Source organism: Microplitis mediator, chromosome 6, assembly GCF_029852145.1.
Source record: "Microplitis mediator isolate UGA2020A chromosome 6, iyMicMedi2.1, whole genome shotgun sequence".
In the NCBI taxonomy this organism is placed as follows: domain Eukaryota; kingdom Metazoa; phylum Arthropoda; class Insecta; order Hymenoptera; family Braconidae; genus Microplitis; species Microplitis mediator.
This window is the reverse complement of record NC_079974.1, coordinates 13,603,661-13,623,097: the sequence shown is the minus strand read 5'-3', so window position 1 is coordinate 13,623,097 and position 19,437 is coordinate 13,603,661. Positions and strand designations below refer to the sequence as shown.

Sequence of the window (19,437 nt, the reverse complement as noted above, 5' to 3'; positions counted from 1 at the left end):
AATTCTAAATTTTTGAACTAATTGATGATGGTGTTATTTTTTAAAGTTACTGATCGAAAAACTGCATCGAAGGTCACCTTGAGCGTCAAACCCGATTTATTATTTTAAAAGACATTGGTGATTAAAAATACAAAAAATAACAATTGACTTCATTCCTTCGGAATAATTCATAACATTATTTACAACATATTTCAAAAAAATTTTCCACTGTTAGTGGTCTAAAAATTGCGTGAAATACCATTTTAAACGTCAAAATCGGGTCTTTATTTTCAAAGATATTGCTGATATAAATTGAAAAATTAACAACGATTTACTTTACTATTATCTTTTTAACTTCCCGCCAAGAAAATTGTAAATTTTCAAAAATTCGGGAAGATTGGTTTCGGTCCGATTTGCAAAAACCGAATTTCTATTAGATATTGACGTTTTGAGGTTCTAGGAAGCTATCCTGACTAATTTCACGATGATGTCCGAGTGTATGTATGTATGCACATACGTACGTGTATAACTATTCTGTAACTTTTGAACGAATGAACCGAATTTGATTTTCAAGGTGTCATTCGACGCGGATTAGTAATTCCTACAAAATGTCAAAAATTGAGCTTGATCGATAGCGCTCGTTCGGAGATATTCCAAAAATAAAATTTTTTTAAAAATGTTTTTTTCGGATAACTTGTAATGTGCTCGATGGATTGATTCCAAAATTATCTGGGCTCTGAAACTTTATAAGCCGCGTCGAATGCCACCAAAAAAATCAAAATTGCTTGATTCGTTCAACCGTTGTCGAAAGAAATAAAAAAAAAAATTTTTTTAGTTTTTTTGAAATATCTCAGAAACAACTCGATAAATCAATTCCAAAATCTATTCAGCTGTAGAACTCGATAAAATACGTCGATTGTCGCCTCAACCATTAAAATCGGTTTATTCGTTCGCGGGATCTCATGGGAGAAAGAAATGGTAAAAAACGGTTTGTTTCGAAATCAATGGCATACAAAGGAAATTTCGAGCTCGAAGAGCCGGATCATCTCCTTGAGCTCGAAAACAGCGGGAAGTTTTAGGGCTGGCCCGCAGGGTCAACCGATAGACAGATTTTTTTATTGTTTATTAGTTTAATTTTCACAATGGAATGAGTGATATTACTATTGTTGAGCTTAAAGAGCTCAAAAGTGTATTGACAATAATGTTTTCGAGCTCCTTGAGCTGGGAACAGCGGGAAGTTTCAGAGCTGACCCACAGGGTCATGAGTTTTACAGATTTTTTTTGAAAATTTTCAATTTCCTTAGCAGGAAGTTAAAAAAAAAAATTGAAAACCAAAAAGGCGAATAACATAAATTATACCACCTTTTCACTTTCAAAATTATTTTTTTCAATTTTTAACTTTAGGTTGAGTCCAAGAAACAGTTGGTAATAAACAAAAAAATCATACGCCATTTGGCTTTAGGAAGCTGACTCAAAAAAGTTCTTTTGATATTAGATTAACTATTTGTTTATAAATCTTTCACTATTTTTTATCAAATCCATTAGACATTTCGAGATCAATATTTTAATTCTCGCTTGAAAATTTATGAATTATTGCTTAGGCCGTTTATAAAATTTTAACATAAATTTGTATTTCTCTTGTTTTTTATGAGTTATGTATAAATTTTTCAATATTAGGGTGATCCAAAAAGTAACCAATTTTTTTTTTTTCTTGGAAACAGGTTCAAAAGTTTCATTTAGATTAAAAAAGACGCCGGTGAAAATTAGAGCTCTTAATATTAACATTAGGAGGTTCCTCATCGCACTTTTCTATTTTCCATATGAATAACATTGAAAAAATTTTTTTTAAGTCTTCTGATTTTTATAAGTAGCTAACGATTCGTCATAGAATTAATTGGCAGGCATATTTTTGTAGGGAATTGAATGCTCTACAAAAAAAGTTTCTTATTATTTTTAGATAAATCTCTTTGTTCAAAAGTTATTTGAGGTTGAAGTCGACTTTATATTAAATTTTGATATATTTTTACTTTTCTGGCAATACTATCAGACCAATTACAAAATATTACGAGACCTTTTTTGTAGACAATTTTATTCCTTAGAAGTTATTTTCAATAAAGTTTTTTCGAATTCCGCATTGTTTTCTAGTTATTTTCATTTTAATGTCATGCTCATAACAAAATAGTCTTCTGATCGATTGTGAGAGCTCGACATTAAAATTAGAATGGAAAATAGAAAAGTGCGATGAGGAACCTCTTGATGCTAATATTAAGAGCTCTAATTTTCACAAGCGTCTTTTTTTATCTAAATGAAACTTTTGAACTTGTTTCCCAGAAAAAAAAAATTTGTTTTTTTTTGGATCACCCTAATCAATATATTGTAATAAGTGTGTATATTTTCATATCCTAGCTATTATTTTAAAAATATATAAATATTAAACAAGATTTAAATACATATCAATAATTCGGTCTAGACACTGTTAAAAAATTTTACACCGTCAAGAGTGTAAATGTGTTTTTTGTGATAATTTTGCGTTAAAAAAAATAATCACACAAATATAGAAATATTAAAAATAGTATTCAATATCTAAATAAAAATGATGTAGTTATTGATGAACTAGAATAAAAAAGTAGATTACACAGTATTAAAATCACACAGATGGATAATATACATCAAGGATTCTTTACAATGTAATTTTATGCTCCATGGGCATGTAGAAATCTCAGGGGCTCTTTTTCACACCAAAATTTTTTACAGTACATAGTTATAATCAGATTTACTCAAAGCCAGTTCATCAATCTACGATTTTATTAATAAGAAATTGATTTATTATTGCTATTAGGGGTGACCAGGGTTAGTTTTCTCACGGGTTGGTTGTGTCAATGGTCATTTGTGGCGATTGGTTCATTGACTGGCAGCGAAGAATCGCGAAGGTATCACCTTCCTTTCAACGCCGATTCTTTAACACCGATCAATGTTCGTATTTCGTTCGTTATGTTGTCTATTATAATCTTCATGACAATACCAAAAATAATTTTTTTTTAATTATATAAATGGTAAAAAATACCACTGGAATAAATATTTATTACCAAGCTAATTGATAATAATAAAAGACGTTGGAATCGAATAATAATAAAATCACAATGTCATATAATTTTTTTTTTTTTAGCAAATCATTTTTTTTAGACGAATTCAATAAATTTAAATTAGTATAATATCGATTTCAATTAGTATAAAAAAGAAAATAAGTTTTGAGTTGTTTGTTTTAAAATAATAACGGAAAATCACTTACAAGACTTCGGTGCCATCTTTTAAAAATCTGTGGCGGCCACAAGAGTATTCGTACCCGTCAAAAACGTGGTCTTTTAACCGTTTTATGTATTTTTTTTTTTCTCGGGGAGCATCAGGCTCCGATGATGATGGACCTGGCTCATCAGCCAGCATTATAAAATTAATATAAATAAACAAAATAAATATATATCACGTAATATGCATTCAATGCAATATATAAATTTATAATAAACAAACTTAAAAGATATAAACAAAAATATATTAGCAAATATTAAATAAAATATGAGGAATCGATTATAATATGTAATATTCAGAAATATTAAATATTGACAACTGACAAGTATAAATAACTTGAAGTTGTATGATTTGTTAGCGAAGATTTCAATTTTTTTTTTGAGCGTGTGAAGTACTTAACATCAATTGTTTGCAAAAATAATAATAATCATAATAATAGATAAATAAATAAATAAAAAAAAATTTCTATTCCAAAAGCGAAAGTAATAAAACGTTCATATGAAACGTGATATATGACATGATCTTGCAGTACAATGCAGAAGCTTACAAATTTGTATTTGATGATATCTAATACTTTCATCCAAATAATAGGGGAAGGGGGGGGGGCAAAAGGGGGTAGGGTAGGCAAAACGGAGTACCCCAAAAATTTTATAAAAAAAAAAAATTTTTTTTTTCGTCTAATTAGTATAAATTCGATATATTTGCGCACTTTTAGCCCTACGCATGACATCTGGGGCAAAATGGACCAGCCGAAAATCCTGAAAAAATGATTCTTTCAAATTTTTATGGTTAAATTGAAAGAAATTTGATATATATCCGCATTTTTAGCCCTACCCATAACACCTAGGGCAAAATGGACCAGCCGAAAATTTTTAAAAAATGATTCTTTAATATTTTTATCGTCAAATTAAAAAAAATATAATACATTAATCCATTTTTCGGCTGATTTGTTATAGATGGGGCAAATTTGGCCACTAAAAATATTCGAAAATAATATTTTATTTTTTTATTGATAAAATATTTATAAATAATGCAAAATAATCTGTAATCTAAAAAATCAAAAAACACGTTTTTTGGGTTAAAAATAATGACAAATAAGAAATACAGAATTGTTTTTTTTCATTAAATAGTAATTAGTAATTAAGCTAGTCGAGAGGAAACGATTTATTACACTTGAATAAATTTTTCTTGAGTATTATAAAACCAAAAATAGTTGTCAAGAGAAAGAAATACATTCTTAATAATGAAAACAATTAAAAAAAAAAAAAAAATATTATTTTTTGGAGGGAGGCCTCTCTGCCCCACAAAATTTTTTTTTTTTGCCTTCGTGTCCACCAATGATATGAAATGTAATTTTTCTTTATGTATATTACATATAAAAAATATACTTTAATGAAATTTGATCAATTTTCAGAAATTTTTTTTTTCCAACTTTTTTTAAGGGTACCCTTTTTTGCCCGCAAAAAATAAAAATTTTATTTTGCAACGGCAGCTAAAAATTTTGTCTATTTACCTTGAATTCCATTAAAAACAAAAAGATTTAGCGTATTTTAGTCCTCGAAACTTAGTATTTCTTTAGGTACCCCCTTTTGCCCCCCCCCCCTCCCCTAATAGTTATTTTCTATTACTGAAAATTCAAACCCATGGCTTTTTACCAATTGTTCTTACATTTTACTCTATTAAAATTAAAAATAATCTTTGTTTAGCTTATTTAAAAGCAATTAAACTTTCTGAATGCAGAAGTGATCTTATAATAATCAAACAAACTTGTAGTAACCAAACTGTAAATAAAAGAAAAGAAAGAAAAAATTGTCAATGTGGGATTTTGGCTATGTGGGATTTTGGCTGTGTGGGATTTTGGCGATGTGGGATTTTGGCTGTGTGGGATTTTGGCGATGTGGAATTTTGGCTGTGTGGGATTTTGGCGATGTGGGATTTTGGCTGTGTGGGATTTTGGCGATGTGGAATTTTGGCTGTGTGGGATTTTGGCGATGTGGGATTTTGGTTGTGTGGGATTTTGGCGATGTGGGATTTTGGTTGTGTGGGATTTTGGCTATGTGGGATTTTGACATCCACCCAAATGATCTCAGGAAGCAGGTGCTCGTCCTGAGCCGGACACGTGGCTGAAATAAACTTAAATAAAGGACTCTGGTGATAATTAAGGTTGAATGCTTAATATAAATTTAATTTTACTTATTTTATTTAACCAAATCCCTCATTATGTACAGTTTTTCCCCTTAAATTATCTTTAATTTTATATATATATATATATTTTACAAGTAATTTAGAGAAATTCGTCGACTCGAAACGCGCGGGAATAAAATAATAACGAGTGAGAATAAATGATGGGCAATCTATCGGGTTGAAGAGAGAAAGAAATCGTATGCGTATAATATTATAAAATATATGTGTGTGGCGACCAAATATCAAAACTTACAGTCGGTACTGGTCGTCTGTTCATCCTCCTGGTATCCACTGCAAATGTCCTTGGAGATGATGGAAGACGTGGTTGGCCCTTCAGGTGGCGAAAACAGTTCACAAGACCACAAACACTTGGCGTAACTTATTATCAGCTATGAGTGTTTAATCACTCACTATTTTACATGTATAAACTTGCTTGGAAAAATATTTAACAAACTTAGTAGAGCGGAAAAGAAAAGAGATTGATCAGTTAGCACTCTAGAACTCAAGTGTCATCTCTTGATTGATTAGTCTTGGGTCAGTTCTCTGGGCCACCAGCCTGCGTTGACCCTACCTAATTATGCGCAGGGACTAATTTGCGGTCCCATGCTGCGCGAAATCATCCCCCAAATTCTAACGCAGAGATTAGACTGCTGCACTTGTCTTTCAGAACAAGAAGAGAGAGAGAGAGAGAAGTAGATGAAGCAGGAGAGCCACACTCTCACGTCTTAGATCACTGCTGCACGGTTACACTCCCCGTCGCCAGACTTGAGATTGGGGCTCGGAAGCTGAAAAAGATCAAGTAAATTTTCCATTGATTCGGCGGTCACTCTCTTCTCTTGGCAACAAATTAAACGGTCTTCATCAGCCTCTGACTGCGCCTGGGCAATTTTAAATCGGGTACATAATGATTGCCCAAAATTTTCCCAGTATCTGATTTTAACTCAACAACTAAAGGGCTGATGATTTTATTGACAATGGCTGGCCCCAAGAATTTGTTAGCCAAACTAGACGAATATTTATCAATTTTCTTACTCAATTTTCTGTTTGGGTAATATACCGAATCACCCACTTGTAATTTAGGTGGCTCCTTAAGTCCCTTATCATGATATACGGCTTGTTTTTCACTTTCTGCTCGCATTGTGTCTTCGATTTTGTGACGTCACTGATCAAGACGATTTACCCTATTGCGCCATGAATTATCATCTGTATCTAGGTCCTCTATTTCGAGTCCGGTTACTTTACCCGATAGCCGTGGTTCTTTACCATGAACCAAATAATATGGCGACATATGTAATGAAGCATGGTAACTACTATTATAGGCGAGCTGGAATTCGCCTAAGTGCTCATCCCACGACGTCTGATCTTTTGAAATAAATGCCCGTATCATTGGCTTAAGGGTACGGTTAATTCTTTCAACCGGGTTACTTTGCGGGTGCGCGATCGCAGTAGGCACAGATTTTACTCCCGTTTCTTTTAAATAATTTTTAATCTTATGATTAATGAACTCTTTTCCATTATCTGTAATTAAAAATAGAGGATATCCCCAACGTGAAAAAACGCGACGAAAACTTTTCTTAACATTTAATCCAGTCTGTTTACGAAGTCTAAAGACCTCAATAAATCGTGTATATAGGTCTTGTACTATTAACACATATTGATAGCAGGTTTTAGATCGCGGAAATGGGCCAGTCACATCAGCTGCAACTATGGCCCAGGGTTTAATTGGTTGTCGCGTGCGCATCGGCGCTTGAGACGAGGTCTGTTTATATTTGACCTTTTTACACGTCTCACAATTATCTACGTACTCTCCTACATCGCGATACATACACGGAGAAAAAAATATTGTTCTCAGAAGTATACTGTGTAGTTACAGTAACAATACGCTATAGTTATCTACTAGATTGTTACTGCAACGATCTACTGTATCGTTCTGACAACAATACGGTGGATAGCTCTGAGATCTATACGGTATCGTTCTGAGCCCTATCTGACGTCACGCACATTGAAAGTTATATGAGATATTTAAAAACCTTTATCATTAATAAATAAATGATAAGCAAATAACTTTGATTAAATAAAATAATTTATAAAACTGATTTATTAGTTAGTTATAATCTAAACAAATTTTAAATAAAAATATAAATATATCTTTTAATTTTTTGAATTTATTTATTATTAATTTAATCTTAAATTAAATAATAATTTAGATCTCATTTGTTTATTAATTATTTTCTTCTATTTACGTATCACATTTAAATTATAAAACATCGACTATCTATAATATTTAGATTTTTGGTTATAAATGTATATTTGATTACAAAAAGCATAAAAAAACACTTCTCAAAAAATATATCTACATAGTTATGGAGATTCTACTCTGTTAATTTATTAATTACCCGTGGGTCCATATTTCAACATCACAATTATTCTTTACACTATTTTTTTTATTAAACGTCTGCTAGCAATAATTATACAATATTCAAAAGTTGGCGCGAAAATGGATGTTTAGTTAGGTTAGACCGTGCCGTGTGAGGTGACGACTACGGAAAGTCGTATAGGGCTCACAGCTATCTAATAGATAGTTACTGGAACGATACGGTATTGTTACCATAAGCATACGTATTGTTGTGGTAACGATCTACGAGTTACTATACTTTAGATCGTTCGAGGAGCAATATTTTTTTCTCCGTGTACCAGGCCAATAATAACGTGTACGTATCCGATGGTACATTTTATGGCGACCCAAATGTCCCGCGTCTGGCACATTATGGTTTGCTTTTAAAATATCTGGAATCTCATTTTCAGTTAAAACCAATTTCCACGCGTCTTGATTATCTATACACTCTTTTAAGTAATCTGGTTTATAGTATTCTAGTTTATCCTCATTATTTATTCGCCAATCAACAAAATTTTCAGGATATTTTCTAACATTTGCTTTCTTTACGTCGTACCACGAGCGAACTTGAATATGTACAAAGTCTACACCTTTATTTTTAATTTCATCGAGGACTTCGGACCACTCCGCGGGCTCCTGGTCCTCGTATAATCGCGATAAGGCATCCGGGCCTTCGTTCTCGGTTCCACGACGGTGTTCGATCGTGATTTGGTGGGCCAAAAGTTCCATTGCCCAGCGGGCAAGCCTACCGTTCGGATTTTTTAAAGTATGGAGACATTTTAACGAAGCGTGGTCAGTAACCACAACAAACGGAAATCCTTCCAGATAACATCTTAATTTTCTTACGGCCCATACAACCGCCAAACACTCTTTCTCGGTTGTAGTATAGCGTGTTTCGGCACCTCGCAACGGTCTACTTAAACATATTATAAGAAACTCTTTCCCGGTGTCTGGTTCTTTTTGAACCAAGAACGCGCCTAGACCCGTATCACTCGCATCGGTGTATAAATAATACGGAAGATTTGGCTGGGGTACAGCCAAAGGTTTCGCATTAACAAGAGCTTGTTTAAGATCTTGGAAAGCCTTTTCTTCCTCATCACCCCACTTCCACTCAGTATTCACGCTACATAATTTATTTAGAGGTCCTTGGACCTTCGCGACGTTTTGTAAATGCCTGTACCCAGTGAACACACCAACGTAACAGTGATATCACTTCTAGAGAACATGTAACGTAACAAATTCAACGTAAATTTTACATTCTGTTGATATAAATTGATGTGTAAATGGTACGTCAAATTTGTGACGCCAATGTGACATTAAGATTACATACATGTTACTTACCGAGTGACATAACATCAGTGACCTATAGGTGACATTATATTTATATCACATAGTTACGTTAGCTCTTCATTCTAAGTATTACGTCAAAATAACGTAGCAAAATTAACTTATAAGATACATAATCTTAGAGACTCTATTTTATCGTCACATTTACATTACAATGTAACGTCTCTGTTATGTCTATATTGTGATAGAGTACTTATATAAACTAGTTATATTTTTTTTTCTTTCAAATGTTCCATCACATTTACATGAATGGAAGTTACTTCGAAGTGATGTAACATGTTTAAACTGTATTTTGATGTAAAGTGTATGTAAAAAAATAATGACAGTGAAGGTAAAAAAATTATGTATTTGTTATAGTAATGTTTTTTAATTTAATCTATAAAAAAAAATAATATTTGATACTATAGAAACTTTTTGTTTACTACCATTCATGCGTATATCATATATATATATACATATATATATATATTTTTTTTTATTTATTTATTAATTTAAAAAAAATAGGCGGAAGTGAATGAAAAATCGGAGATTAATTGGAAATAATTAATTGTTGTATTGAAATAAAGGAATAACAACTGCATCATTGCAGGATGGTAATAAAAAATATACACATTTACATTTTATAAATAAAGGCTCGATAGAAATAGAATGAAGCGTCTTACAATATTTTTCTATCGTATAAATATTTAAAACTTTCGAATCGCATGGCTCAGTGTACAACGAATTAAATTTTGTATATTGTTTTCCTATTATACGAACAACATTATCAATTATTTGAAAATTTTCAATTAAAAAGATGGTGTCATTTTTTAATAAGCAGCAAAAGCCATTTTTTTTTTGTTTAAAATAAATCCATCAAATTCCAAAGATACGATTTTAGAAGAATTCCTCTCAAATTTTATAATCGGATGAGTTTTAGATTTTTTTTTTACAACTGGTAATCTGCTTTCTTCATGAATTCGGTTACAAATTTGCTCAAGAGGTTTAGGTGCATCGCTAAGTTTATATTTTAATTTGCCCAAGTAGTTTTCAAATTTAAATGCACTGAAATTATCTAAGTGTTTGTGATTTTTAACTTCTTCAGGAAGATGAATTAAATTATGCACATTATATGACAAGTTGAGTCTTCCATACAATTTTTCATATTCATCTACGAACCATCGTAACAATTCAGTCGCATAACTGTTAAGACTGATGCATCGAAGGGGATCACATAAAATGCGGATTGCGACACTGAAAGCAATGAAGTGGTTATACTGTCGACTGGGCATACAACTTTTCAATATTACAGGTCCAGTATATAAAAGAAATTGTCGGCATTCCGTGGCTTTCCACTTATCAATCAGGTCAAAAAATCTTGGTTCTCGCGAAAATTCTGATGGAAGAAAGCTTTTTATATCCGTGAATGATTTTTCAATTAAACTCAATTGATCAACAGATAACCTCACATTCCGTGGACCTCGAAACCAAAATTGCACTAAACGTTTAACTACACCCAAACAAACTAAGTGCATGTAATCTAAAGTGAACTGTGTTACCATGCCAATATTTAGATCATGCAAAATAGATTCCCCTCGATGATGTTCTTCTTGGCTCATATTTTTAAAAGATTCGTTGGTTCGCAAAGCGCTATTGAGCTCAGGAAAGTAAACACGACCATCATACTCTCCCTCCTGACAACATTTGGAGCAGCCGAAATATCCGCTATGATGTTTTGTGAGTGTTAAAAAAGCTCTTGCAGGAGCATCACATATAAAAGCGCTAATAACAATATTTATTTTTTTTTCATTAATTATAATACCATTCCTAAAAATCTCTTTCATATCTTCGACGAATGGAGAAATATAAAAATTCGCATCTTCGGGCTTAGAAAATCCGTGATAAAGACCGACTATAAATGGCTCCGTATAGAAAGTTGCTTCAATAGCCACCAGTAAAGGCCAAAATTGACTTTTTGATGAATTGGAAAATGACATCCCGTCACAATTTACTTGAATAGAAATAGTATTAGGTATTTCAATAAAATATTTTTCTATTGAGCGCTTTAATCCAGAAGAAATTCCAAAATGGACATATGCACCACCATTAGCTTGAATAATTTCTCCAGCAGCATGTCGTGGTGTTTTCATCAAGCTTCGTACGTCTTTATTTAGTTCTTCACTGTGTCCATGATTCCTAAGAATTTCAATTAAGCTGTTTGCAGCCCGCTGTGACACATTGTTTTGGGAAAACCAAAAACGTAGGTCTGTTTTTAAATCATTTGAAGCATGAAGCTGGTTCTCATCAATTTGATTGTCAAATCCACGTGGGCAAATATCATTAGTCAGGTCTTCAACGTCAACATAATTAAAATCATCTAATGATAAAATATTCAAAAGTTGAGGTATATCAATGTCATTAGATTGATGAATACTGAAATTTGTTTGGAGATGAACATTTTGTTCTTGGAGAGGCGAGTAATGATAATCGTTATCATTATTATTATTATTATTATTAGCTTCTGTTGCTGCTGCTGCTGTGAATAGTTCCTGAATGATTCGATTTTCTTTTACGTTAGCATCATGAAAATTATCTACGTTTTTTAAAATATTACTCGCTAATTGGTACTTCCTACGCCTCGAAAGATTTTTTATTTCTTTTGGCATATTGACAACATAAGCTTACTATGACCAAGAAACCTGAAATAAATCAAAAAATGTAGAAATTCAATAAAGTAAAAATAAAAATAGCTAAGAGTAATGCAGTTTTCATGTCTAACAAATAAATTAAGTTTTAAAGGCTTAACATAAACTATAATCTTTAATAACCATAGATTTTAATTACTTGTTTAATTACATTTAATCACCAAAATTAATTAATAAATTTTAGCCAGTTATTTTTGTACACTAACCTTTTTACTTCTGTATATAGCTACCATGTAGATATATAAATATTCTAAAAGACGGTCTGGATACGAAAAAAAGTTTCCTGAAAAATAAATTACCGAATTTTAAAATAATTATTTTGTTTAGGTTTGGATAATATTTTTTTATGCTTAGAGGATGAATAATTTAAATGGTGAGGCCAAAAATATCTAAATAATTTATGGAAATTATTACAAATCTTACCTTTACTATTTTTTTTTTACATTTTAATGAATTTGTAAACAAATATTGAGTATAGATATATAGCTATAAGTATGGGAATATATAAAGCTGTATACAAGTAAATGAGTTAATGAAATTAACGGTATAATCGCAGAATAAAAATTTTTACACAATTTATACTTAAACAATAAACAATAATAAAAATTTTATATCACATTCAGATTAATTATTTTCTTTTTATTAGGTTATTACGTGGCAATTACTTAACATGTATATGTTACATATATATATATATATATATATATATATATATATATATATATATATATATATATATATATATATATATATATATAATTACCAATGACTATCCTTTGGTTTATTGGTTTTGATATCGCTTTATGATAAGTAACATTGCAATCTATATTATCATGCAGAAATAAAATCGTCCGAATACGGTGATTTTTTAAATTTCGCGCAAATTTTCAGCCAATTTCTCGCCTTCTTTTTTAGCTTTATTATTATTGAGTATTCCAAATTTGTATGAGCTATTCTGATTATCACTTGTATTAAAAAAAATTAATTCTAATTTTCTGTTGTAGACGAAAATTTTGCTGTCGTTTTATTTAAAAATGAAAATACCTATTCGGAAGTGCCCAGTAGTTGGTTAATGCCTCCTGTTGACGATGATGATCAAGAATGGCAATGTTGGTGGCCTCCGAAAGGCATAAAAAAAATTAATCTTTATATTAAAGAACAATTTAATCCCGACAGCGCAACGTGGACACTTGAAAATGTGAAATTTATAGGATACTATGGTATGTTATAAAATTTATAAATCGTTCGCATAGATGTTTTATTTTTTTGTACATTGACTTCTTTATAGGTGCTTACGAGAAAGCTCGAAAAATCGCAGCTGAGTCAGACTATACGTCTACTGAAGAAAATCTTGGTCGCGGTTGTCGTACATCTAAACCTACTGCTGCTGGTCGACAATATAACAAGAGATTTGACACTTCAGTTGTTGATCCTACAACCGATGACGATAGAGAGGACGAACCTCTTCCAAAAAAAAAGAAAAGAGAACTTATGATGCGTGAGTTTACTGTACTTTCTGATAAACAATTATATATGATTTTTCATAAGCTGCTTATAGAATGAAAAAGGGCTAACTGTGGTTTAAAAATAAATTATTGATTGTTATTTACAGCGGTTACACATATGCCGAAAATACTGAACCAAACTGAATTCAGCAACACACACAATTCATGTAAGTAATTTACTAACAAACATATATATTATTTTTTCAGCATAATATATCGATATCACAACTGTTTTTACATCGATATTATTTTGAATATATCGAACTCTATCAATATTTTTTTATAAATTTTGTAATGCATGCATAACTTTTTCATATGGAAGCTTATACAGTTTGAGTTGAAGTTTATGTACTTGCCTTTCATCGTTAATCCAACTTTACTTATTTATTTATATATGTATATTTATGTATATTTTTATCAATTTACAGCAAACACGGTACGCGACGATACTTCGAAAATAGGCAGGTTCACTTTGCTTCGTTTCTTTTTGCGTACACATTAATATATAACTATTATTTATTTTATTCTTTCAATTATAGTCGAGCCGAACGTAGTTGATAGCAATGAAGATAATGATATCAGCCATTCTTCAGTACAACTTGAAAGAGACCCGATTGTTATTCAAGTGCCGAGTGGCAATCATATTGCTACAAACAACAACATATCTGGTTTACATTATTCATTATCTACAGATGAGATAGAATACTTAAATCCAAACAATTTTGAAGAGCTCTTTGACTTCAATAATAAAAATATAACTGAAGTTCTATCGAAATTAACATGTAAGACGTGAAAGTTTCTTATTATTTGTTCTTTTTATAATTGAAAATTACCAAAAATTAAATATTTCTTTGCAGACAACTCTAAAATTGTTATGAAATTACTGAGTCTAATTCTTGTGGATTTAAAAGATATAAAGCAACGTTTAGATCAAGGTATCCACTCATCAAATATTACAGTGAATGTCGAGAATATTACTCAGTATTTGCCTATTCAGACTAAACAAGAAGTGCAATTTGTGGAGAGACTTTTGATGAAAAAAGAATCAGAAAAAGAGTTCGTAAGTAGTCACTAGTAGATACTATTACTGGTGTTGATAGCAATAATAATAATAATAATAATAATAATAATAATAATAATAATAATAATAATAATAATAATAATAATAATAATAATGATGATGATAATAATTATAATAATTATTATTATTATCATGAAAATTAAACTGAGTTTATAATAGTTTACTAGTAATGTAAGTAGACACTATGTAGGTTGCAGCCATTAAAGGTAGTCAAATATATGCTGTTTTCAAAGAAAATGGGTTAAAGGTACATAGACGTACTATTGCACTGGATAGTATCCAACTCTTTGGTCTTCAATGTAAGATTAATGAATATCTTCTACCTGCTGTGATCATGTATGGCGAATTCTGAACTTCTGCTTGAATATTTATAGTTGCTACATCAGTTGGACAATTTGTACAGTAATTATTGAATAAATTAAGGTTGTTATTACATAAAAACATATCTACCAATTAATTAATTTTTAATCAAGATTCATGAATATTAAACTTTGAATTTCTCGTAAGCTATAAGAATAACACTTCAAACGTAAATGAATTACTATAGTCTTCAATATTATTATTTTATTTTTTATTATTTTAATTGCCATTGTTTTTGATCGAAAGTTTAATAGATCTTTTATTATTGAGTAGCATGTGGTATCGATTAAAATCGATAAAACATATTTTTAAAAACAAATATTCTAGATAAGTGAGCAGCTATCCTTTTTAATATATAATATTCACTGAATTTGCAAGTAATATAGATATTTTAATACACCAGATATCAATACTACGTTCTGTACTCGTATACACACTGAAGCTACAATTTCTTTTTTATTTAAGGTAAGAGTACCAGTACCCAGCCTCTAACCAGTAGTCAGCCGGTCATATACTTTTACATTGGCTCAAAATATATATAGATATAATTTAACATGAAGTGGCTGGCAACTGGTATCGGGCTAGGTAATGGTGCTCTTACTCTACTACTAAATATAGGTATAGTAATGTCTATATTTAATTTTTCAGAAAGCTTATGTGCGTACCATTGGCGGAAGAAATGGATGTGATTTCGTGAAAAATGTATTTCTATTAATTTATGATGATAAGTTTGCTTCCGAAAATACGTGGATGGGAAAAAAAAACAAAATGAATCTCAGTGAATCGAAAATCAACATATTTGTGAGAGGTGTGTATCTTTTCTAAATAAAAAAATGTAGAACTAATAAATAATAATCATAATTGTACTTTCAGATGTTATTCAAAGCAAGTTTCCTGATTTTACTAATAGTAATTTTAGTACCGAGGCAGGAGAGTGGTTTCGGCTGGGGATGCAACGCTATAAGCGTAAGCTCAGTAAGCCTGCTCCTGATGTTTTACAAGATTAGATACGAATAAGGCGGCAACCTTGGGTTACGAGAAAAAATAAGTTATTCGTTGAGTTAACCCCATCACATTACTATACGAGAAAGGTGTGTAAACCTTATTTTATAAATATAAAAATATAAAAGCATTGCCTATTGTCAAAAAGGCATATATTTTTCATTTTTACAAATCGATAGGTTACCTTATCCTTAAAGTGCGAGAAAAAAAAATTCATAAGCTCTTTTGACTTTTTTTTTCCAAACGACAGGACGAAAGAGTTCTACATATACTCTTTGGACTTGGAAAATTTAAGTTTTTTGCTTGAATCGTATTTTGACAATTATAAATCGATTAAAAGACTAAGTTTTTTATCCGCTCTTTTAGCCAATTATCCTTTTTAACTACTGTAATACGCCATTTTGCCATTGGAAATGCTATGAAAATACATTATTGAATTATAATTGTTCTTTTTTCAGATATTATTTATTAAAGAGTCAACTTGGAGTCCAGCATCACTAGTGTTGAAAACATCTACACTACACATAATTGATATTAAATAAACAAAACTAATTTTGTTTTATGTATTGAATGAACATTTTAAATACAAGTAATAATAAAATATCATATTATTAAATCATATTTTTTGTGTACCCTTAATTCGGTTGGCATTATCCAGTAAATTATATTTTCTACATTGGATTAAATGGTACGCAAGTAAAAATTAAAGAATTACGAGTTGGAAATTTTTCGCTAAAAATAACTAAACTTTTGTTAAAAAAGAAGTATAAATATGTTCAGCGGAATATTTTTAATTTAAAATTCTTTCGTTTTTACTTGCGTGACATTTTTTTTAATGTAGAAAATACAATGTATTGGATCTATTTCTTAAGTGTAAATATTATATTATTAGTACATAACAGTGTTATGGAAAATTTATGTAAAAAATTATGTCACAGAGAGGTCACACTTATATCAACTTAACGTCTGATTTTGAGTTTTTTTTACTTCTATGTAATGTAAATATGATATTCAAATAATATCACCATTATATCACCAATGTAACATGTATGTCACATTAACGTTACATTTACGTTCATTGTGTTACGTCACAATGTTACATAAATGAGTGTGAAATTGTGAGTCACATGTGACTCACATGTGACTTACATGTTATTTTCGTTTTATGTAACCTTCAGTTTTTGGTTCTGTAAGTGTGACATTCCCATTACGTTTGTGTGTTCTCTGGGTAGTACCAGTTTACTAATCCGCAGAAACTGCGTACCTGTTTTCTAGTCGTTGGACGCGGAAAATTCGCGATAGGTGCTATTTTTTCAGGGTCAGGTCGTAGACCTTCTCTATCTACGATAAAACCAAGAAATTTCACCTCAGATCTCGCGAATTTACATTTACTTGGATTTATTAATAATCCAGCCTCGCGAAATATTTGAAAGACAAGAGTTAAGATAGCTTTATGTTCACTATGGGTCTCACTTATTATCACCCAGTCGTCCAGGTACGCGAAAACTTTATCTATCCAAGACCTCGGTAGATTTCTTTTATGCATTCTATCCACAAACCTTTCGCGGAGCTTATCCATCGCTTTTTGGAAAGTTGATGGTGCACCCGCGAGCCCATAAGGCATGCGGACCCATTCGAATTGCCTCCTACCTTCAACGGAGAAGGCAGTATAAGGGATGGACTCCGGTGCCATTGAAACTTGATGGAACGCCTCCTTGAGGTCCATCGTAGTTATATATTACGCATCGTGTAAAGCGCTTAATATACGTAGCATATTTGGAAGAGGGTGAGCGGGTAAAATAGCATATTTGTTGATTGGTCAATAATCGACGCAAAAGCGCCAATCACCCGAGGCTTTGGTCACCATAACCGGAGAACACGACCAGAAACTGTTACTGGGTCTTATATAGCCCTTCTCGAGCAGCTCATCTATCTGTTTATTTAATTCAGCCGATATAACGGAGCTACGCCGATATGGGCGAATTTGAATTGGTTTAATACCAGGCTGTAATACGATCGTATGCTGTACGAGGTCAGTTAGACCTTGGTTCGGTAACTCCGCGAATTTTGACATTTCCGATTTTAAAAATTCATCGAAATCTTTTTGTTGATCGGAAGTTAGTGATTGACAACGGGTTTTATTGTCATTACAATTTATTAACTGAAAAGGATGACTTTCATCAGTGCCTTTAAATTTCCAAGTTTTAGTTGCGCAATCTATCAATAACCCAAACTGAAGAGCGAAGTCCATACCCAGGAGTACTGAATAACTCAGGTCCTCAAGGACACTCAAATATTGCTCTCCGGCTATTGTACTACTTTGAATAATGAATGGAGCCCCGCCGATAGTTTTACATTCGGTGTGGTTCGCGAGAAGAACTCCCCGACGGTTCGTATCGTCCGATTGTAATTGACCAGAGCTTTGCTCACGTATTTGGTCATAAACTCGCCGATTGATATAGGATCTTTCACTTCCCGTATCAATTATACCGTTTACTTGCACCCCGAATATCCAAATAGACACAGGTATTCGTGCTGTAATTATAGGTGGTACTGGATCAGTACCGGAATAAAATTTGGTCCGAGATACAATACGATTTGCGATACGTGAGGGTAATATCTTATCTTTAAATATGTCCGGTAAATACGACGCGCGTGGGGATGAAGGAGAAGATGGCGGAGAGTCAGTCAGCACGGGATCTTCAGGTTCAAAACCTGGATCCAATTCTTCCTCCCACGTCTCTTTGGTCTTCTCAGTATTTTCAAGTAGCTCCAATCCACATAGATATGGCATTCCAGGAACATTAACAGAACCTGGTTCCTCGGATTCATCAGAACCAATTGACTCAATAAAATCACTAACTTCAAGAATTTCCAAAAGGTTTAGAGGAATTTCATAAGAATTATTTCGATTAAAATTTCCATAAATATCTTCAATTAAATTATTAGAATCGAGTAAATTAACCGTGGGCTGTGCTTCTTCCCTCAAGCCTTCCCATCGATTAATTTCGTCAGCTTTTAAAACAAATAAATTATTTAAAATAGGGCAATCTTCATTTAAGACAGACAAGTTATTAAAAACCGATAAACCGTTAACGTTATCGTATATATTACAAAATTGTATGAAAGGATCTTCTTCGATATCCAAATTTTCTAAATTATTTTCACCACAAATTTCATTTACCCCTGGCGGATCCGCTTACACCGTTTATTAAGGCGTTAACTCAGTGTAAATATGTATACCACTAAATATATACCTGAATTACACTAAATTAACACGGTGTATTTGTGAAAATTTTACCGGTAGTATACACGCGATTGACACGCATGTTTAACACCTAAATTACACCGTATGAACACTAAGTTGCTATCCGTCACGACTTCGAGCCCACCGTGTATATACAGCGTAGCCAGCGTGTAAGTGTATGCAACGTGCATACGCCGTAAATACACCGTGGATACATTCTTTACTTGTGCCATTTCCGCACAGTGTTTGCATGGTGTACTGATTGTGTACGTACTAAGTATTCACAGTATATATACGGTGTACTTACAGTGTATAAACGTAGTCTCAGCAAGGTGTAATCGTGGCAAACA

General features: G+C 31.8%; 1 protein-coding gene and 1 long non-coding RNA gene across 2 annotated transcripts; one reads left to right on the top strand and one right to left on the bottom strand.

Annotated features, from left to right (window-relative positions):
• Positions 1–9,769: 9,769 nt before the first annotated feature.
• Positions 9,770–12,447, bottom strand: LOC130669568 (uncharacterized). Its single transcript, XM_057472540.1, has 3 exons — positions 12,316–12,447; positions 12,099–12,175; positions 9,770–11,886 (listed from the first exon to the last, which is right to left on the bottom strand). The coding sequence occupies exon 3, from the start codon at positions 11,851–11,853 to the stop codon at positions 10,018–10,020; it is 1,836 nt and encodes a 611-aa protein (XP_057328523.1). The 5' UTR covers positions 11,854–11,886; positions 12,099–12,175; positions 12,316–12,447; the 3' UTR covers positions 9,770–10,017.
• A 2,522-nt stretch (positions 12,448–14,969) lies between these two features.
• LOC130669752 (uncharacterized) lies at positions 14,970–16,361 on the top strand. Its single transcript, XR_008990249.1, has 3 exons — positions 14,970–15,646; positions 15,712–15,929; positions 16,299–16,361. It is a non-coding gene; the product is annotated as an uncharacterized LOC130669752 (long non-coding RNA).
• The last annotated feature ends 3,076 nt before the right edge of the window (positions 16,362–19,437 follow it).